General features: G+C 43.5%; 1 protein-coding gene across 1 annotated transcript; it reads right to left on the bottom strand.

Moving 5' to 3' along the window:
• Nucleotides 1-4,744: 4,744 nt before the first annotated feature.
• LOC309383790 (uncharacterized protein) lies at nucleotides 4,745-21,192 on the bottom strand. Its single transcript, XM_081936689.1, has 4 exons — nucleotides 20,799-21,192; nucleotides 17,563-17,676; nucleotides 12,825-12,951; nucleotides 4,745-11,854 (listed from the first exon to the last, which is right to left on the bottom strand). The coding sequence occupies exons 1-4, from the start codon at nucleotides 21,162-21,164 to the stop codon at nucleotides 11,121-11,123; spliced, it is 1,341 nt and encodes a 446-aa protein (XP_081792815.1). The 5' UTR covers nucleotides 21,165-21,192; the 3' UTR covers nucleotides 4,745-11,120.
• Between the last annotated feature and the right edge of the window lie 1,479 nt (nucleotides 21,193-22,671).

The following is a 22,671-nucleotide window of genomic DNA, read 5'->3' as shown; positions in this document are numbered from 1 at the left end:
GGAGAAACGCTTGGTCCAGTGTGGCAGAGGATGCGAGGGTAAAGTGCTATAGGTGGCAGAGGATGATGGGTGTGGTGGAGCTTCAGCTGGGCTGCAATGAGCAAAGCGGCTTTGGATGAAACTTGATTTGATTGCTGCTTCTGAGCAACTGGGATTTCTTCTCCTCTTAGAATTGTCTGAAATGTGGATGTGCTCCTGGGGCAGTTAGAATAAACAGAGACGTGCAAATGTGACGGGAAGCCATACTGAAACTACATTTCTTATTAAATAAATATGTAAGCAATAAATACTGTGGAGATACTTTTACACCAATTTGTCATCTCTGTTGTCTGTATTCCTGCGTTGAGACTCAAGGAAGGAATCCCCCTTTTTCTACACACTACAATCTGTACTATATGTTTTGTTTTATATCTACTACAGTTCTGTTGATGTCTTGACCTTTTCTTCACCTTTTCTCCTTGATTTTACCAGGCTGGGTGGATTCTTATAGAGTTGATCTGGTCTCAAGGGGTTCCACTACTTAAAAAAAGCAAATTTACCTCCTGGAATAGGTTTGTTCCCCTTAGAATAAAGGCTCGGTATTGCTGAACGTAATGACAGGATCAGATAATGAAAAAGGAATACACAGAAAGAGACTGTGGAATTACAGGTCATAAGAGTTTATTTATAAGGTTCCCAACTATAAGAATATAAGCAGTTTGTTACTCAAATACATTGGGAAGCTGAAATGAAGGAAAAATTGACTTGGGGACTGCTCAACAGAGGTTGTCTTTCTGGGGCTGATCTCAATCCTTTTCCTTTTGGTCAGAAGATAACCAAGGAAAATGAGAAGATTTCTTTAGCTAAATCTTAAGAGGAAAGAAAAAGGAGTACTATTTTGTGGGAATAGAACTCTGCAGATTGAAAGGCTTTCTAAATTTGAGAAATGCGTGTGGATTCTGTTTTATAGTGTTTTTTAGGTAAATTGAACTGGTGGCGCAGTGGTTAGAATGTAGTGCAAGGTACTGCTGCTGCCTGCTGGCTGCCTGCAATTTGGCAGTTCAAACCTCACCAGGCTAAGATTGACTCAACATTCCATCCTTCCAAGGCCAATAAAATGAGGATCCAGATCGTTGGCGGCAATATCCTGACTCTGTAAACCACTTAGAGAGGATTGTAAAGCACTATGAAGCTGTACATAAGTCTAAGTGCTATTGCTAAATTAACAGGGAAGTCAAGGAAGCCATCAATCCTCAGTTTGGAAAAGATGGTGAGATGGTGATGGGCAAAAGGCAGGAAACTGAAGGGCTTAGTTCTTATTTTTCATCTCTGTTGCCAAAGCACAGAAAAATGCAGGTCAAAACAAGCAAGGGAACACCTGGCTGCTCTGAATGAATTCAAATATTTGATCCAGTATTGTTCAGAATACCCTTTCGTGGATTTATATGGTTTCTGCCGTGGGCCTTATTTTATAAGAATTATGATGTCCTTCCTGAGTTTACCTTTTCCACACACAATTTTCCTCGTTGGATACTTTACTGGTGAGTCAGATAAGGGTTTTTACTTTGAGGCTTTTCTAATTTGTCCATTTAAAAGGTTTCCTCCACAAGTGAATCCTTTCATGATGAGTAAGATAATCATTTCCAATAAAATTACACCTACACTCCACACAATATAAATCTTTCTCCACACTACATGCATTTATATGGTCTCTATTCTCTGTGGATCCTTTTATGAGAATTGTCCTTTTTGAGCAAAACTTTTATATGCTCTGTTCCCCGTATAAACTCTTTCATGATAAATAAGATAATTTTTCCGAGTAAATTGTTTTCCACACTCCATGCACTTGTATGGGCGCTCCCCAGTGTGGGTTCTTTCATGACAAATAAGATCTGTTCCAATGAAAACTTTTTCCAGACTCCAATCATTTACATGGCCTCTCCCTGGTGTGGATCCTCTTATGATGACTAAGTTGTTCCCTCCAAAGAAAGCTTTCTCCACACTCCATGCATTTATATGGCCTCTCCCCAGTGTGGATCCTTTTATGATAATTGTCCTTTTTGAGCAAAACTTTTCCCACATTCTGTACATCGAAATGGTTTTTCCCCGTGTGGATTCTTTCATGTTTAATAAGACTACTTTTCTGAGTAAGGTGGCAGGGTAAAGTGCTATAGGTGGCAGAGAATGATGGGTGTGGTGGAGCTTCAGCTGGGCTGCAATGAGCAAAGCAGCTTTGGATGATACTTGACTTGATTGCTGCTTCTGGGCAACTGGGATTTCTTCTCCTCTTAGAATTGTCTTAAATATGGATGTGCTCCTGGGGCAGTTAGAATAAACAGAAACGTGCAAATGTGACGGGAAGCCATATTGAAACTACATTTGTTATTAAATAAATATGTAAGCGTGGAGATACTTTTACACCAATTTGTCATCTCTGTTGTCTTTATTCCTGCGTTGAGACTCAAGGAAGGAATCCCCTTTTTTCTACACAATACAATCTGTACTATATGTTTTGTTTTGTATCTACTATAGTTCTGTTGAAGTATTGACCTTTTCTTCACCTTTTCTGTTTGATTTTACCAGGCTGGACTACTGCCTGCCGGCTGCCTGCAATTTGGCAGTTCAAACCTCACCAGGCTCAAGATTGACTCAACATTCCATCCTTCCAAGGCCAACAAAATGAGGATCCAGATCGTTGGCGGAAATATCCTAACTCTATAAACCACTTTGAGAGGATTGTAAAGCACTATGAAGCTGTATATAAGTCTAAGTGCTATTGCTAAATTAACAAGGAAGACAAGGAATCCATCAATCCTCAGTTTGGAAAAGATGGTGATGGGCAAAAGGCAGGAAACTGAAGGGCTTAGTTCTTATTTTTCATCTCTGTTGCCACAGCACTTAAAAATGCAGGTCAAAACAAGCAACGGAACACCTGGCTGCTCTGAATGAATTCAAATATTGGGAACCAGAAGTTCTTCTGAAGTCCCTTCCATGGATTTATGTGGTTTCTTCTGTTGGCATAATTTTATGAGAATTATGGTGGTTCCCAAGGCAAGTTTTTCCACACTCCCTGCTTTACACTCGCTCGCACAGAGAGGGACTTCTCCAGGTGCCGTCCACCAGACAGTGTCGGGGGGCGGTGTCTAGGAGCAGAGCCTTCTCTGTGGCGGGCCCAGCCCTGTGGAATGACCTCCCCCCGGATATTAGGACTACCTCTGACCTCCGCTCCTTCCGTGCAAAGCTCAAGACCCACCTTTTCCAAGTAGCTGGCCTGGCTCAACCATAGTTTGATCATATCGCTCCTGACGGGTTTTTAATCTTGTAATTTTACTTAGGGGATTTTAAATTGTAATTTTAATTCTATCTCCATTTATCTGTCTACCTCCTCCATGTATACGTCTATATTTTTGTGTATGTATTGTCTATATTTGTATTTTAAGTGTTTTTATTGTACGCCGCCCCGAGTCCTTCGGGAGAGGGTGCGGCTAACAAATAATTTTTATTATTATTATTATTATTATTATTATTATTATTATTATTATTATTATTATTATTATTATTATTATTATTATTATTATTATTATTACTATTAATATTATTATTAATATTACATGATTTCTCCCCCGTATGGATCCTCTAATAGTAATTCAGATAAGACATTCTACTAGAGGCTTTTCCACTTTCTCCAGTTAGAAGTATTACTCCCTGCATGGATCCGTTCATGATGAATAAGATGTTCTTTGCCAGTAAAATTATTTCCATACTCCATGCATTAGATTTACCATTTTGGATTGTTTCGTGAATAAATAACTTGTGATTGCTAAACCGTTTTTCACACTACATGCATATATTTGGTCTCTGTTCTGGGTGAATCCTTTTATGAGAAGTTGTTCTTTCTGAGCAAAGCTCTTTCCACACTCCATGCATTCATATAGATTATCCCCCCTTTGAGTTCCTTCATGAGTAAATGTATTGTAAAAGCCTGAGTTTTGATTCTGTTGGGGATGTTACTTGGAATCTTGACAGTCTCCTGCTGCAGCAGGAGGTTGGACTAGAAGACCTCCAAGGTCCCTTCCAGCCCTATTCTAATCTATTGAAATTGCTGGAGCTTTCTCCACTCTACATGCATTTATATTGTCTCTCTTCTGTGTCGGTCCTTTTATGAGAATTAAGTTGTCCTGTCTGAGCAAAGCTTTTCCCACACACTGTGCATTTATATGGTCTCTGCCAGTGGCGTGCGGTGAGCTTTATGGCTGGTGAGGCATTGATACAGTGGTGGGTTTCAAAAAATTTTAGAGCCTCTTCTGTACCTGTGGCCTGCTTTGTGGGAGTGGCTTGCCAGCCATGTGACTGGGTGGGAGTGGCTTGCCAGCCATGTGACCGGGTGGGAGTGGCTTACCGGCCATGTGACTGGGTGGGGTAGAAAATGTGGTGAAACTCACTTAACAACACTCTTGCTTAGTAACCAAAATTTTGGGCTTCTTTCTTTCTTTCCCTTCCTTCCTTCTCTCTTTCCTTCCTTTTTCTTCCTTCCTTCTTGTGTCTCTCACCCCAACTTATTTTCTTTCTCTTCCTTCCTTCCTTCTTATCTCTCTCTCTCCAACTTTTTCTTTCTTATTCTTTCATTCTCTCTCTCTCTCTCTCTCTCTCACACACACACACACACACCATTTCCCTCATGTCTGCCAGAGAACAACTTTTGCAGCATAGCTTTACAGCTATTTAAAATATATAGTAATTTAGGTCAGGTTTTCAGAACAAAGAAACAGAATTCAGAATGTTGGCTTCCCTTTTTGTAATTGCCTATTGTCTGCTTAATTTTCTACCTACATTTTTGATAACTGATATTCACTGTTGACCCAAGAAGCCCATCGTAGAAAGAAACCCTCCCTATGAACTTTGTTGGGTTTCCATGGAATGAAGTTTGATCTTTTTCTCAACCATACAGTAGCATATTCTTTCTAAGGAGGATATAATCAAGATAGTCCATAATTGCCCATCAATCTAACAGTATGGTGATTGACAATCTCTTTATATTCCAACTCTAAATCTTTCAGTTTTAAAGGTTTGGTGAGGAGAAATCCAAAAATTCTTTTAAAGAGGAAAAAAAATTCTTGCACAATTGCATCCATTGAGACATGTATATATACACAACACACAGAGAAACAAACTGCTATGTCTGCCCAAGTCTCTTGTGGATTGCTACCTTTTGAACTCCCTGGAGTGAAAAACCTTGCTCTATTGCCAGGGTGATTAGAGAAACTCTCTTCTGCCTGGACCCTCTGCCCCCTGGACTCTTCTGGCTGCTCTGCCGCTCTGACTGACCATTCTCTACACTGACTGAACTCTTTATTCCACAAACAATGTCTCCTAAAAGACCACCTCCTGGAAAGCCTGGCTTTGCTACCTCTGCCCCGACATCTGCAACCTCCAGTCCTAGTACACAATCAACGATAACAGCTTTGATGCAACCTAAAAGTACAGAGACGGAGTTTCAACAAATGTTCCAGCAACTTTTACAGGGACAAGAGGAAATCAAGAAACAACTAAAGGAGATGAAAGAAGAAATTAAAGAGAATCAGGCTCAAATCAACAGAGACTGGATCTTTTGGAGGGTGGGGAGGCTGAGATGAGGGAGGGGGTTGAAGGGGTGCAGAAGGGAAACAAAGAACTTGATACCCAACAGATGAAAATAGAGTTTGAGAGAATGTCCTTTTACCTTAGATTCCAAAACGTGGTGGAGGCAGATGATGAAAACTTAAGGGACATCATGACAAGTATTCTGGCTGAATACATTCAGAAAGAAAAACAACAGACGGGGTGGGAGATAGACCTGGTTTATAGAGTGAATTCAGCCTATGCTAGAACACACAACGTGCCCAGGGAGGTACACATTAAATTTCTCATAAAAAGTACAAGAGATGAAATTCTGAGTGCACAAAGGGGGCAAGCCTTGACATACCAAGATAGGGAAATAACCATTCTGAAGCAGATTCCCAAGAAAGTGAGGGAAAAAAGAAAAAGTTATTTGCAATTAGCGAATAAATTATACCAGAAGGGGGTGTGGTTCAGATGGTTGATGCCTGAAGGTATGTTAATATTCTGGGAGGAGACAAGAGTTAGAATTAATACACCCATAGAGGCACAGGCCTTTATGGAAAAAAACAAAGCACACCTGGAAAAATCAGATGATCCTACAACAGACACGCAGGACACGGGAGGGGCCGGAGCTCTGTCGGCGGGGGGAGATGGGGCAATACCAAGAAAGCTCAGATCACAAAAATGAACAAGAAAATCTTTTTGACATAAACTGATCGAAACCACCAATTGAATTAATATGCTGACTATATACTACTATGTATTAATGATTTTTGCTTAGATGTATATTATGAGTATGGAGGGAGGGGGCACCTACCGCACCTTGCAACTGCCAAAATTTGTATACCTTTTCCACTACCTTTTTCCCTGTAAATTTAAAAAAAAAACAATAAAACTTTGTTTTAAAAAAAAAAAACTGCTATGTCTGCCCACCAACTAACTAACTCTCTCTCTCTCTCTCTCTCTCTTTTAATGTGAGAGGGGGGGGTAGGGAGTCAGAGAGAGACAGAGAGAGAGACAGAGAAAGTATCCCTCCTTCCTTCAGCCCAACACTCTTGCTGGCATCCCGGCCAGACGAGAGGGACTGCAGAGTGTCTCCTCGAGTCTAGGGCAGTGAGTCATTCTATGGGAAAGTTCCCTCTTCCTCCACCCAGCCCTCCTTTGCTTAGGCTTCTTTGTCAAGAAGCGACTTTTGGGGCTAATGGGAGAGGAGAGTGAAAAGAAAAAAAACATACGAGAGCTTGCAGTGAGGCTTTAGCCAGCTCAGCCTCTTAGGCGACAGCTGAGGCGAGGCTGAGCTAGCTGCTGATGACTCTGCTTAGCTGTTAAAAAAAGCCTCTAAAAAAGCACCCTGGATGAACTTACAGATACTGTAACATCATATATCAGTTTTTGTGAAGGCCTATGTGTGCCAACCAGAAACCTGCGAATATACAGTAACAAAAAACCTTGGTTCACAGCTAAACTTTCAAGCAGCTACATCTTACCAAAGAAGAAGTCTGCAAAGGCAATAGAATGCTGTACAATCAGGCCAGAAACGTATTAACAAGGGAGATCAGAGCAGCAAAAAGAAGCTACTCTGAAAAGCTGAGGAATCAGTTCTCAACAAATGAACCAGCAAACATATGGAAAACTCTTTAAAATATCACCCATTACGGCAAACCTCCTTCCCTTGCTGAAGGAAATCAACAACTGGCAGATGATCTGAATGTGTTTTACTGTAGCTTTGAGAGAAAAATACTGTCACCCATCTCCACAATCCCCATCTTAGACACACCTATAACAGCCAAGCCTCCTACAACTGACCCCATCCCATTGGGTCCAACACCTCTGGTGACTACAGAAAATGAGGTGCAAGGTCTATTTCACAGACAAAAGCCAGAAAAAGCACCAGGCCCAGACAACTCCTTCTTGCTTAAAAGCTTGTGCTGACCATCTTCATCTGCATCTTTAATAAATCACTAGATGTGCTATGTTCCTTCTTGCTTCAAACATTGTACTATCATCCCAGTACCGAAGAAACCCCCTATCAAGGAACTAAATGACTTCAGACCAGTTGCTCTAACATCTGTAGTTATGAAAGCCTTTGAAAGGCTAATGGTGGCCCACCTGAAAACCATCAGGGATCTGCTGTTAGATCCCTTGCAAATTGCCTACCGAGCAAATAGATAGATCAACAGACGATGCTGTTAACGACTGCACTACATCCTACAATATCTTGAATCACAAGAGACTTACGCAAGCGTCCTCTTTGTAGACTTCAGCTCAGCATTCAATATCATCATTCCAGATATTCTTCTAACTAAATTAAATCAGCTAGCAGTACCTGAAAACACTTGTAAATGGATCATAAGCTTCCTAACAGACAAGGAGCAGGAGGTGAAGCTAGGCAAAATCACATCAGATACCTGTACAATTAGCACAGGAGTCCCCAAGGCTGTGTGCTGTCTCCACTTCTTTCTATACACCAATGAATGCATCTCAAAATATCCCTCTATTAAAATACTGAAGTTTGCAGATGATACAACAGTGATTGTCTCATTCGAGACAATGATGAATCTGCATACATATGGGAGGTTGAAGAACTAGCCTTGTGGTGCAACCAGGACAATCTTGAACTAAATACACTCAAAACTGTAGTAGATTTTAGAAGAAACCCGCCTATACTACCATCTCTTACAATACTAGACAACACAGTATCAACAGTAGAGACCTTCCAGTTTCTATGTTCTATCATATCTCAAGTCTTAAAATGGACACCTAATATCAAAAATGTCATCAAAAAAGCACAACAAAGAATGTTCTTTCTGCACCAACTCAGAAAGTTCAAACTGCCCAAAGAACTGCTGATTCTGTTCTATAGAGGAATTATTGAGTCTGTCACCTGCACCTCTATCACTGCCTCTGCAACAAAACAAGACAGACACAGACTTCAACAGGTAATTAGAACTGCAGAAAAAAACAATTGCCACTAGCCTGCCTTCCAACCAGGACCTGTATCCCGCCTGAGTCAAAAAGAGGGCTGTGAAAATATCTACAGACCCTCACATCCTGGACATAAATTGTTTCAACTTCTACTCTCAAAACAACGCTATAGGGTACTACACACCAGAACAACTAGACACAAGGAGAGTTTTCCTCCAAATACCATCACTCTGCTAAGCAACTAATTCCCACAACACTGTCAAATTATCTACTAGGACTGTATTACTATTATTCTCTTCCTTCCTAGTACCTATCTCTTCCTCCTTATGACTATAACCATGTGGTTTGTATCTTTAAAATTTATATTGTTTTATTTGTTTCCTAGTGTAATTTGATTATTAGTAACCTACAGGTGAAACTCAAAAAATTAGAATATCGTGCAAAAGTTCATTTATTTCAGTATTGCAACCTAAAAGGTGAAACTAATATATGAAATAGACTCATTACATGCAAAGCAAGATAGTTCAAGCCGTGATTTGTCATAATTGTGATGATTATGGTTTACAGCTCATGAAAACCCCAAATCTACAATCTCAGAAAATTAGAATATTGTGACAAGGTGCAATATTCTAGGCTCAAAGTGTCCCATTCTAATCAGCTAATTAAGCCATAACACCTGCAAAGGGTTCCTGAGCCTTTAAATGGTCTGGTTCAGTAGGAATCACAATCATGGGAAAGACTGCTGACCTGACAGTTATGCAGAAAACCATCATTGACACCCTCCATAAGGAGGGAAAATCTCAAAAGGTAGTTGCAAAAGAAGTTGGATGTTCCCAAACTGCTGTATCAAAGCACATTAATAGAAAGTTATGTGGAAGGGAAAAGTGTGGAAGAAAAAGGTGCACAAGCAGCAGGGATGACCGCAGCCTGGAGAGCATTGTCAGGAAAAGGCCATTCAAAAGTGTTGAGGACTTTCACAAGGAGTGGACTGAGGCCGGAGTCAGTGCATCAAGAGCCACCACACACAGGCGGATCCTGGACATGGGCTTCAAATGTCGTATTCCTCTTGTCAAGCCGCTCCTGAACAACAAACGACGTCAGAAGCGTCTTACCTTGGCTAAAGAAAAACAGACCTGGTCTGTTGCTCAGTGATCCAATGTCCTCTTTTCTGATGAGAGCAACTTTTGCATCTCATTTGGAAACCAAGGACACAGAGTATTATTTATTTATTTATTTATTTATTTATTTGCACTTCTAGACCGCCCCCTCTCCCAAAAGGGACTCGGGGCAGTGTACAGTCCACACACCAAATACATCATCCACAGTAAAATTCATTAAATAGATAAACAGATGAATAAATAAATAAATATGGAGGAGGTTAAAAGAATTAAAAGAACTGTACAACAAGAATATAAATATGGCTTTAAAACCCCTAAAATCAATTAAATTTAAAACAATACCCTTAAAATACCAGTTAAAAATATATTTCCAGGAGGTAACAGTTATAAGAGTTATAATTATGCCAGGCCAGCTAATCGAGTATGGAGGAAGAATGGAGAGGCACACACTGCAAGATGTTTGAAGCCCAGTGTAAAGTTTCCACAGTCCGTGTTGATTTGGGGAGCCATGTCATCTGCTGGTGTTGGTCCACTGTGCTTCATTAAGTCCAGGGTCAATGCAGCCGTTATCAGGAGATTTTGGAGCACTTCATGCTTCCTTCCCCAGATGAGCTTTATGATGATGCTGACTTCATTTCCAGCAGGACTTGGCACCTGCCCACAGTACCAAAAGCACCAAAACCTGGTTCATTGAAGACCGTGGGATTACTGTGCTTGATTGGCCAGTAAACGTGCCTGACCTGAACCCCATAGAGAATCTATGGGGCATTGCCAAGAGAAAGATGAGAGACATGAGACCGAACAATGCAGAAGAGCTGAAGGCCGCTATTGAAGCATCCTGGTCTTCCATAATACCTCAACAGTGCCACAGGCTTATAGCTTCCATGCCACGCCGCATTGAGGCAATAATTGCTGCAAAAGGGGCCCAAACCAAATACTGAGTACATATGCATGCTCATATTTTTCAGAGGTCCGATATTGTTCTATGTACAATCCTTGTTTTATTGATTGCATGTAATATTCTAATTTTCTGAGGTTGTGGATTTGGGGTTTTCATGAGTTGTAAGCCATAATCATCACAATTATGACAAATCATGGCTTGAACTATCTTAGTTTGCATGTAATGAGTCTATTAGATAGACTCTATCTAATATATTTGTTTCACCTTTTAAGTTGCATTACTGAAATAAATGAACTTTTGCAAGTTATTCTATTTTATTTTTCTTTATCTACACTGAGAACATATGCACCAAAGACAAATTCCGTATTTTATAACAATTATGGTGTCCTTCCTGAGTTTACCTTTCCACACACAATTTTCCTCCTTGGATCCTTTACTGGTGAGTCAGATAAGAGTTTCTACTTGGAGGCTTTTCTAATTTGTCCATTTAGAAGGTTTCCTCCACAAGTGAATCCTTTCATGATGAGTAAGATATTCTTTTCCAATAAAATTACACCCACACTCCATACAATATAAAGCTTTCTCCACACTACCTGCATTTATATGGCCTCTCCCCTGTGTGCATCCTCTTTATGATGACTAAGTTGTCTTCTCCACAGAAAGCTTTTTCCACACTCCATGCATTTATATGGTCTGTCCCCAGTGTGGATTCTGTTATGAGATTGAAGCTGTTCTTTCTGAGCAAAGCTCTTTCCACATTCTGTACATTGAAATGGTTTTTCCCGTGTGTGGATTCTTTCATGTCTAATAATACTAGTTTTGTGACTAAATGCTTTTCCACACTGTATGCATTTATATGGTTTTTCCCCTGTGTGGATTCTTTCATGAGTAATAAGATTACTTTTGCGAGAAAATGCTTTTCCACACTGTATGCATTTATATGGTCTCTCCCCAGTGTGCATCCTCTTATGACTATTAAGATCTGAGCTCTGACGAAAGCTTTTTCCACACTCCATGCATTCATGTGGTTTTTCCGCTGCGTGCATCCTTAGGTGGAAAGTAAGGTGCCATTTGTCAATAAAGCTCTTTTCACACTCCATGCATTTATATGGTCTGTCCTCTGTGTCAAACCTTTGATGGCAATTAATATCACTACTCTCAGTGAATCTCTTTCCAAACTCCATGCAGCTATATGTTTTGTCATTTGAGTGGATCCTCTGATGGTGTGTCAGATTACGACTTGTACGGAAGTCACTTTGGCTCTTTGAAGACACAGCCCATTGTGGTTTAAATAACCTCCGTGGCTTCTCATTCTCCAGCCCATCACAAGGACCTGTTTGTGGAGGGAAAGGCAGAAATTCTCATTAGAATTTAAAATGATGGGCGGCGGGGGCGGGGGATCTCCCAGTCAGAAATATGCCCATCTGACATCAGCATGGGTAACAACAAATTGTCAAACTAGGAGATGTTGGGTTGAAAATGTTACGTAGGACAATCTTAATGATATCCAAGAGTTTTGTCAGCACTGACCCATATGAAGGCTTTATACTGTTGTTAGGTCAATCTGCTCAGGCATTTGCATCTAAGGCCTTTCACAATGGTATGGTGGACATTACTGAAAAGGCCCTTGTTGTTTTGTAGAAGAGTGGCTGTGAGGAAAACCTTGGACAAAATTACTATGTAGTGGATCGGCTGGTTTATAATCCAGGGCCACTGGCAGTTAAAGGGAAGCAAAGGGAAGTGTATGAGACTTTTGAACATGTGGGTGTCCACTGGATATTAGCCACTATTGTGAGTGGGACTGTGCAGTGGCTCAGTGGCTAAGACGCTGAACTTGTCAATCAGAAAAGTCGGCAGTTTGAAACCCTAATGCCGTGTAACGGAGTGAACTCCCGTTACTTGTCCCAGCTTCTGCCAACCTAGCAGTTCGAAAGTATGTAAAAATGCAAGTAGAAAAAGAGAGACCACCTTGAAGGGAAGGTAACAGTGTTCCATGAGCCTTTGGCGTTTAGTCATGCTAGCCTCATGACCATGGAGACGTCTTCGGACACCGCTGGCTCTTCGGTTTTGAAACGGAGATGAGCACCGCTAGAGTTGGGAACAACTAGCACATATGTGCGAGGGGAACCTTTACCTTATGCATTGTGATTCTGATTTTCCTGAGATTAGGAAAGATTTTACAGGTGGTAGTCATTAGAGTTCTCACCACCATATGCAACTGAGTGCATGTATCTTCTCTCTTTAATTCCCACTTAAAATACCTTTCCTAATCAACAAGAACCCAGAGCAAAGAGCATCCTTACCCAGAGCAGACATATTCATAGTAAACTCCAGCATGACTTCCCTGCAGAAGGCCTTCTGGCTAGAATCCAGCAGTGCCCACTCCTCCTCTGTGAAATCCACAGCCGCCACCTCAAAGGGATCAGAGCCCTAGAAACAAAAAGAATATCTTCCCCATGTGACAGTCCTCTCTTAGGTTTTCTTTCTTAATTCCAAAAGAGAAAAGAGAGCTTTGCAAGAAACCAAATGGGCATTTTCTTCTAGCAAATAAACACACACATTTAAGGGTGGGATGCCCCCCCTCCACCTCCTCAATGCTGCTTTTTTAAAGGTACAAAATATGGGTTAGATGCATCCAAGTTGCACAATGGAACTGCTTGGGGACCCCACCCCTCACCCGTCCCCTGGCCTGGCAGAATTCACTAAAAAGATTTCATGCAGGGAATCCTCTGGGCTTATCTCTCTGGTCCAGTAAAACACTCATTTGTTAGAATAATAATAATAATAATAATAATAATAATAATAATAATAATAATAATAATAATAATAATAATAAATATTTATTTCTTAGCTGCACCCTCTCCCGAAGGACTCGGGGCGGCGTACAATGAAATATATGAAATAAATATGGACAAAACAAACATATAACAGAGACATATACCGAGACATACACAAGGAGGAGGTCGGCTGATAAATAAAACAATTAAAATACAATATTTAAAAACCCCTAGATAATTAAATATAATTAAAATACCCAGTAAAAGCCCGTCAGGAGCGATATGGTTAGATCAAAGTTGAGCCAGGCCAGCTGCTTGGAATAGGTGGGTCTTAAGCTTAATACGAAAGGAGCGGAGGTCAGAGGTATTCCTAATATCCGGAGGGAGGTCATTCCACAGGGCTGGGCCCGCCACAGAGAAGGCTCTACTCCTAGGCGCCGCCCCCCGACACTGTCTTGTGGACAGCACCTGGAGGAGGCCCTCTCTGTGCGAGCGGATTGGTCGCAGGGATGTATGGGGCAGAATACGATCCCGCAAGTAACTAGGTCCTGAGCCATGGAGCGCTTAAAAGATTATTATCAAAACTTTGAAACGCACCCGATAGACCACAGGAAGCCAGTGCAGCTCGCGCAGGAACGGTGTCACATGGGAGTACCTAGTACTCCCCATAATTACCCGCGCGGCTGCGTTCTGGACCAACTGTAGCCTCCGGGTGCTTTTCAAGGGAAGCCCCATGTAGAGAGCGTTACAGTAATCCAAGCGAGACGTCACCAGCGCATGAGTGACTGTGCGTAAGGCGTCCCGATCCAGTAGGGGGCGCAATTGACGCACCAGGCGAACCTGGTGGAACGTCCCCCTTGCCACGGCTGTCACATGGTCATCCATGGACAGCCGGGCATCCAGGAGGACGCCCAAATTGCGCGCCCGCTCCACGGGGGCAAGTTGAATGCCCCCAATGGCCAATGATGGAATTAATTGGCTGAACCGGGGAGCTGGTACCCACAGCCACTCCGTCTTGGAGGGGTTGAGCTTGAGTCGGTTGTCATCCATCCAGATCCGTACGGCTTCCACACACCGGGACATCACTTCGATGGCCTCGTTGGGGTGGTTCGGGGTGGAAAAGTACAGCTGAGTATCATCAGCGTACAGATGGTATCCCACCCCGAAACCACGGATGATCTCACCCAGCGGCTTCATATATGTGTTGAAGAGGAGTGGCGAGAGGACCGACCCCTGTGGCACCCCACAAGTAAGGGGGCGTAGGGTCGACCTCTCTTCTCCTGCCAACACACGCTGCGTCCGGTCAGAAAGGTAGGAGCCGAACCACCGCAAAACGGTGCCCCGGACCCCCAGCCCCTCCAGCCGGCGCAGCAGGATACCATGGTCGATGGTATCAAAAGCCGCCGAGAGGTCTAATAAGACCAGGATAGAGGAACAACCTCTGTCTCTGGCCCTCCAGAGATCATCCACCAACGCGACCAAGGCCGTCTCCGTGCTGTGACCGGGGCGGAAGCCGGACTGGCGCGGGTCTAGATAATCATTTTCCTCCAGATGTCGTGGAAACTGTTAGGCCACCACACTCTCTACAACCTTCGCCAAAAAGGGAAGGTTGGAGACAGGACGATAATTGGCCACCTCCAAAGGGTCCAGGGAAGGCTTCTTGAGCAAGGGGCTCACCACCGCCTCTTTCAAGGCGGCCGGGAGAGACCCCTCGCTCAGCGAAGCATTCACTAGGCCCAGGAGCCAGTCTCGTGTAACCTCCCAGGATGCCAGTACAAGCCAGGAGGGGCACGGGTCCAATAAACATGTGGTGGGTCGCAGTCGTCCACGCAATCTGTCCAAATCCTCGATGGCAACCAAATCAAACTCCTCCCAGATCGATACCTCAAGACTCGCCACGGACGTCTCCATTGGATCACTGACAGGAACCCAATCCCTCCGGATTTGAGCGATTTTATCCTGCAGATATTTACCAAATTCCTCTGCCCTGCCCTGTAGGGGGGCCTCCCGCGGCCTCTGAAACAAGAGGGAGCGGGACACCCGAAACAGGGCGGCAGGGCGGTTCTCCGCGGATGCAATGAGAGTGGCACAATATTGGCGTTTGGCCACTCTCAATGCCACAAGGTACGTCCTTAAATGGGCTCGTGCCTGTGTTCGATCAAATTCGGAGCGAGAGGATCTCCAACGACTCTCTAGACGTCTCTTGCGGCACTTCATCACCCTTAGCTCCTCGGTAAACCAAGGGGCTAGGGTGGATCGTTGCCGCCAGAGAGGCCGCAAAGGCGCCACCCGGTTCAAGGCCCCGGTAGTTGCATTATTCCACGCAACTACCAGGTCCTCTACCCGGGGGCGGGTCAAGGTTACAGGAGGTGGCCCAAGCTCCGTCTGGAACCTATCAGGTTCCATCAGGCGCCTGGGGCGGAACCATCTGGAACTTTCCGGTTCCGCCTCCCCGCAGCGGGAGGTAGCACCAGGGAAGTCAAGACGGAGGAGTGAGTGATCTGACCATGACAGGGGAGTGATGGTTAAGTCCCCTCCTCCCAGATCACTCAGCCACTGGCCAGAGACAAAAACAAGGTCCAGAGTGTGTCCTCCCTCGTGTGTCGGGCCCTGAATCATTTGAGTCAGGTCCATGGCTGTCATGGAAGCCATGAACTCCCGAACCCCCTCTGATGCTTCTCCCATCGATGGCAGGTTAAAATCCCCCATCACTAAATGTTTGGGGGTCTCAACCGCCACCGATGCGATCAGCTCGAGGAGTTCGGGCAGGGCCGCTGATGTATAGCGAGGAGCCAGGTATACTATCAGCAGGCCCAACTGTCTCCCAGGCCCCCATTTCACAACAAGGGATTCACATCCGGACGTCTGTGGCACAGTAGACTCCCTCGGCTCTAAGTCCTCCCGAATAATTGCTGCCACCCCACCGCCCCTTCCCTGGGCCCGGGGCTGGTGAAATGCTCGGTAGCCTGGTGGGCACATTTCGACGAGGGGAAGACCTCCCTCGTGGCCCAACCAGGTCTCCGTTATTCCCGCGAGGTCCGGCTCCCCCTCTAAAATTAGATCGTGAATGAGGGGGGCCTTGTTAACAACGGACCTCGCATTGCATAACAGCAGCCTCAGGCCTTGGGTCTGTAACTCTTGACCACCTAGAACGCGGGGGTTGGTACAAGCGACCGGGTGTAACCAGCAACCGCGGTCTCCCAACCGACTGTAGGTTCTTAAGCTGTCCTCGTATCTGCCCCTCCCTGCGACCGTTGGAATTAAAGAGCCCTGTATAGGAATGGTGTCCTCCCCCTCCTCCTCCCTTCCGCCCCTTCTGCTCGCGACCACACCTGGAGGCCCGGCTCTCACATCGCTCCTGGTCTGACCCACCCACCCACCCTCCCTGGAACCCCCTAAAAACAATGTAAAACATTTAACTAAAAATCCCCTCAGCTTCCGTTTCTTCCACCTCTCGGGGTTCACAAACCCGTCATCAAGGCAGGCCCTTGTAAGAGCCAAGGGCCATACCTGCGAGAGAGGGTCCTCCCGCAGGCGGAGCAGGTCTAACCTTGAATAAATTGATAGAATATTAAAGCCCAATTGGGTAAGGGTGCAGGTAGTAAAAGTCAATAGCCGGAGGGCTAAGGTCTTAATGGGATACTAAAGCTGGAGGCTTTAGTATCCAGATAGTACTTGGAAAGAGGGCGGGGGGGAAATGTTCAAATATTCCCAAAGTGGAGCAAGGCAGAGATGTCATAAAAATGGGAACCAGTCTAAGGTGGTTGAGGATAGATATAATTACAGATGTGGGATCCTTAGTGGGTGGAGGGGGCATTCTGAGCCCAGCTGTTTTTAATCTAGGCAATCAGTCAGGCCCATCCATAGCCCTGAAACGGGCCTCCAGTGGCCTCTGAAGTTCTAGGCCATCCCCAGCCGTTATTTTAGTTCCTCTCCTCACTTCTGGTTCCCCAGAAAACATGACATACCTATTAGGAATTTTTTATCTGCCCTAATTCAAAATGTTGCACATGATCTTGAAAATATCAAGTCTTTTGAAACATATTAAGGAAGTAAAACTGTTCCAACACATTTCTAGTACAAGACTTTTGTTAATTGTCCTTTGTTTGCATTCCTAGGATCATCTTCAAGGTTGAATTAGTAAGGCTCACTGGGTCATTCGGTGGGGACACCAGGATTGAAATTCACAAAGACTCCGTCTTTGGTTTACAAAGAAATTCATGAATTAAGGCGTTCAAACTTCACAGAAGAAACTTACACTTACCTGGCAAGGTAGTCCCAGTTGGATCCTCCTGAAAAGAAGCTCTTCAGAATCATTGGATGGATCTCCTCTTCCCTGGAGCTCTGCTGAGATCTCCTCAATGAATGGCTCCTGCAACTGAAAGAAAAGGCCTGGTTTATGATCTACTTTGATGTTAGTTTGCTTAAGTTTTTGTTCTCCACATGTATTTTTCCAATTCAAATCAAAATGAGAGAATTTGAGCACTCCTACTCTGTGGGTTGCTGTTATTTCTGGATAAACGCCTGCCACTTTTGTGAGTTGCTTCCTTTTTATCTCCAATTTTCCTTCAGAACAGAAGCTGCTTATTTATCTTCTCCTCATTACTTGACAATAATGGCATTTCCTTCTTTGTGAATGTATTTTTTTTATTGAAAAAGTTTTATACAAATAAATTTTCCCCTTTTACCCCCCCCCCCATATAATGTAAATCATATACAAATACTGTACCGCCTCCCCTCCCCCCGTCTTAAAATAGATTGTGAATGTATTTATGTCTATTCTTTCCGTGAGAGCACCGACCTGAAAGTTCAGAAGGAGATTTGAGGGTAAAACACATGCCCTGAATCACTGAGACTCATTGAAAGATATTTGGATATTTCATTCTTTCTAACAAATTCCCAGTCAGGTTTAACGTTTAGTGATAAATGTTTTAAGATAATTTTGAATATATGGAAAAGCAGAACTAGGGAGAATCTCTATTGCGATGGAGTGCAACCTTTCAGCAGATTTGATCAATAAATCACTTTTGCAAAATGATTCTGAAGGATATCCAACTGTAATGAATCATATACTCTCCATATCAAAGCAAAGGGACATGCAGAGTGCAATAATATCCTAAAGTGGACTAAAAGAATGACATGACACAAATTGGGAATAGATCAGAGGTTGTATTCAGCAGGTTCTGATCAGTTCTGGAGAACCAGTAGTGGAAATTTTGAGTAGTTCAGAAAACTGGTAATTCCACCTCCAACTGGCTCCGCCCCCATCTATTCTCTGCCTCCCAGGTCCCAGTTGATTGGGAGGAAATGAGTATTTTGGAATATCCTTCCCCTGCCACGCCCACCAAGCCATGCCATGCCCACAGAACGAGGAGTAAAAAAAATTGAATCCCACCAATGGAATAGATAAAATAGAATTAGTAACTGTAATGAAAATCATGATAGGAACTTCAATAACCAAAAACTGTCAACAGACCAACCATTCCCTAAACCATAATGTAAACACTGATTTTTTGTTAATATCAGGAAGAATCCTGAGAAAGCTCAGTTTAATAGCTTATCAAAACAGTCCAGGAAAACAATGATGTATACTTGCATTAGTCCTTTTAACTTGCTCTAATATTGTTTCAAATGTTAAGGTCCATATGCATTTAATCTGAAAAATAGGTTTGTTCAGGGCTCTCTCCTTCTATCATCAGGTAGGGAACCCCATGATCATGGTAATGGAATATGAATAAAGTATACTTTGTTGTTTTTCTCTGTAAGCTTTGCTTTTTCTTCAGGAACCATTTTTTTCAAACTCTATCATATGTATAAACAATAGTCTGCTTAGAACTATCTATAGTGAAATGTCTACAGTGGGGTATCAGAAAGATCCATCTTAGGCTCAGTACTCTTCAATATCTTCATAAATAATTTAGATGAGGGAATAGAAGGGGAACTCATCAAATCTGTAGAAAATATTAAGCTGGCAGGAATAGCCAACTCCCCAGAAGATAAGCTCAGGATACAAAATGATCTTGTCAGACTTGAACAATGGGCCCCATTCCAGAAAATGAAATTTAATGCAGAGAGAAGCAAGGCTTTACACTTAGGCAGGAAAAACCATAGGTACAAGTACAGATTAGGCAAAACCTGGCTCAAAAACAGTAACTGTCAGAGGGACAGTATAGTCCTAGTGGAGAAACACTAAAATTTGACCTGCCAGTGTGTGGCCATATATATATATATATGGTTTTCTGCCTGAACAAGGGGGTTAAACAAGAAGACCCTCAAGTCCCTTCCAGCTCTATATTGATTGAAGAATCCAGGAAATACTTGTGTTAAGAATCTATTCTATACAATCTTCTCGCTTACATCAGTTGGGAAAAGCATATAGGCTCAGGATCTGCATCTCTACTAATTATACTGAAACCAAGCAATGTAAAAAATGGATAACTATATTCAAACTGATTTTCTAAAGTATTTTACTGACCACTACTGCCTTTTAGGATGATAGTATGGACTATATTCAAAAACCTTGAAGGGGGGGGGGGGAGTTTTCTGTGTTTTTGCCTCATAACATCAAACATAGATTTTGAAATATGCAACCTAAGTACTATTTGGTTCACCTAAAGGCAATTTTCATCTCTTATTTCATAATCTTTTACTATCCTCGGTTCATTATTTGTATTAATTTGCAACTGTTTTAAATACCTGTGTGAAAATAATTCTCATTTTCTTCTTCTTCTTCAAAATATTATCTAAGACGAGAAATATAAGTTTCTATGGAGACCCATGTCATGGTTGTCCCAAAGGTACTTTTTCAATAGGCAACTGGAGTTTTAGGCACTATTTCAATAGGCAACTGGAGTCTTCAGAGTTTAAGAAGCTTCTTGGATGAGAAGTGAAACATCTTCAAAGAAAAACCAGAAAGTCCAGTTGTCTCTTGAAAAAGTTGGGACAAATAAGTCTCCAACATCGGTCCTGTTCATGAGAAAGGGAATTCATTTAAGACATTACATTCACATTCAGTTCAATGCTAATGGCACTGATCAAAATTTCCAAAGGGACTAAAGAACGGGGATGATTCATTTGTTTTTGTGGGAGTGGGTGAGTGGGATTTTGGGCAATAGCTATTACTAGATAGAGGAACCCTCTTGGATTCAGTCTGAGCCCCGGCTTGGGAGGAAACAGTTATCAGCACTTCCAGGTAGACAAGAAGCGTGACAAAGAATATTAGCTCTATCTATTAAGACCACATTAATAAAATCTTTTTTGTTCTCTCACTGTACTCACTGCAATACTAGGAAGGGTTTTTATGACATCCCCCCGCTGCCCCCACGTGAGAATTGAGATATTTTTTGCATTACGGCTGTCCAGTCCATAACAAAGTATGAGGGAAAATAGATAACGTCCCACAGTTAGTCGCACATCCTAAGACGTGCTGATGTTTTTCTCTTGCTTTTATCTGTAAGGAAGAGAAACAAAAGGCGTAGAAGAGGATGAAAACTCCCTCACCTGCTTCCCGTTTCCGGCCTCTGGGGCGGCTGCGGGGCCGAGGAGGTAGCCTTCGGCCAGGGCCACCGCCTGGGTGCAGCTCTCCGCCCCGCACTCCCTCAGCCAGCCCGCCAGCTCCGGAGGCAGCAAGGCCAGCAGCTGCTCCAGCACCACCAGGTCCAGCATCTCGGCTTTGCTGCTCCGCTCGGGCCGCAGCCACCCCCGGCACAGCTGGTGCAGGCGGCTGTAAAGCGCCCGGGGCCCCTCGGCCTCCCGGGAACCGCAACTGCGGAAGCGCCAGCGCTCGGCCTCGGAGCTGCGGGGCTCCTCGGGGTGGCCGCTCGCCCACCCACTCCCCGCCTGAAGGGGAGACCCACGTGCCTCCATTCTGTCTCCGGCTTCAGCGCAGCCCAAAAGGCTGAAATCCCCTCCGATGCCGCCTTAGCTCACAGCGGACCTTCCCCCACTCACTCGCCCCGCCCCTTTCCCGGTTTCAGCCCTTCTGAGGCTGAGAAGAGTAGCTGCAAATCCTTCCCGCCAAAACTTCCCCTGCTCCCCAGGGCTCTCAGACGGTGGGTCAAAGACTACTGCATCCTAGAGTGGCGAAACCTGTAAAGAGCCCTCTTTTACTGTTCTTAGATAGAGCGTCTCGTAAGGCAACTGACGCCTCTCCTGTCCTGTCTACTCTACATCCCGGGCTTGTCTTCTGCGCATGCCCTGTTCCATGCTCACGATTAAAGGACGCCCTGCTGCTGGAGAAACGCTTGGTCCAGTGTGGCAGAGGATGCGAGGGTAAAGTGCTATAGGTGGCAGAGGATGATGGGTGTGGTGGAGCTTCAGCTGGGCTGCAATGAGCAAAGCGGCTTTGGATGAAACTTGATTTGATTGCTGCTTCTGAGCAACTGGGATTTCTTCTCTTAGAATTGTCTTAAATATGGATGTGCTCCTGGGGCAGTTAGAATAAACAGAGACGTGCAAATGTGACGGGAAGCCATACTGAAACTACATTTCTTATTAAATAAATATGTAAGTGTGGAGTTACTTTTACACCAATTTGTCATCTCTGTTGTCTGTATTCCTGCGTTGAGACTCAAGGAAGGAATCCCCCTTTTTCTACACACTACAATCTGTACTGTATGTTTTGTTTTATATCTACTACAGTTCTGTTGAAGTCTTCACCTTTTCTTCACCTTTTCTCCTTGATTTTACCAGGCTGGGTGGATTCTTATAGAGTTGATCTGGTCTCAAGGGGTTCCACTACTTAAAAAAAGCAAATTTACCTCCTGGAATAGGTTTGTTCCCCTTAGCGGACTTAGAATAACGGCTCGGTATTGCTGAACGTAATGACAGGATCAGATAATGAAAAAGGAATACACAGAGACTGTGGAATTACAGGTCATAAGAGTTTATTTATAAGGTTCCCAACTATAAGAATATAAGCAGTTTGTTACTCAAATACATTGGGAAGCTGAAATGAAGGAAAAATTGACTTGGGGACTGCTCAACAGAGGTTGTCTTTCTGGGGCTGATCTCACTCCTTTTCCTTTTGGTCAGAAGATAATCAAGGAAGATGAGAAGATTTCTTTAGCTAAATCTTAAGAGGAAAGAAAAAGGAGTACTATTTTGTGGGAATAGAACTCTGCAGATTGAAAGGCTTTCTAAATTTGAGAAATGCGTGTGGATTCTGTTTTATAGTGTTTTTTAGGTAAATTGAACTACACTTGAGTTCTAAACTAAATTGAGCCACACTATCAGCCCCCTCTACCACAAAGATCTTGCAGGAGAAGAGCAGTCTGGACAACTGTGGGATCTGGCAGGTTGAGAGCTGTGAACCATAAACCCAAAGCTTTTGCTGTGACCCAGCAAAACAGACATAGTGCCCTTGCTGACCTTA

Source organism: Natrix helvetica (assembly GCF_964273705.1).
Source record: "Natrix helvetica genome assembly, chromosome: 1".
NCBI classification, from domain to species: domain Eukaryota; kingdom Metazoa; phylum Chordata; class Lepidosauria; order Squamata; family Natricidae; genus Natrix; species Natrix helvetica.
Note: the sequence above shows the minus strand (reverse complement) of the source record. Positions and strands in the feature narration are given on the sequence as shown.

Bases quoted from the DNA above. Each gene is read 5' to 3' on its own strand.
- LOC309383790 (XM_081936689.1), bottom strand. From the start codon at position 21,164: ATGGAGGCACGTGGGTCTCCCCTTCAGGCGGGGAGTGGGTGGGCGAGC. The intron at 17,677-20,798 runs GTGAGGGAGTTT...CTTTTCTTTCAG, and splicing joins AGGCCGGAAACGGGAAGCAG to TTGCAGGAGCCATTCATTGA. The intron at 12,952-17,562 runs GTAAGTGTAAGT...TTTTGTTTCTAG, and splicing joins AACTGGGACTACCTTGCCAG to GGCTCTGATCCCTTTGAGGT.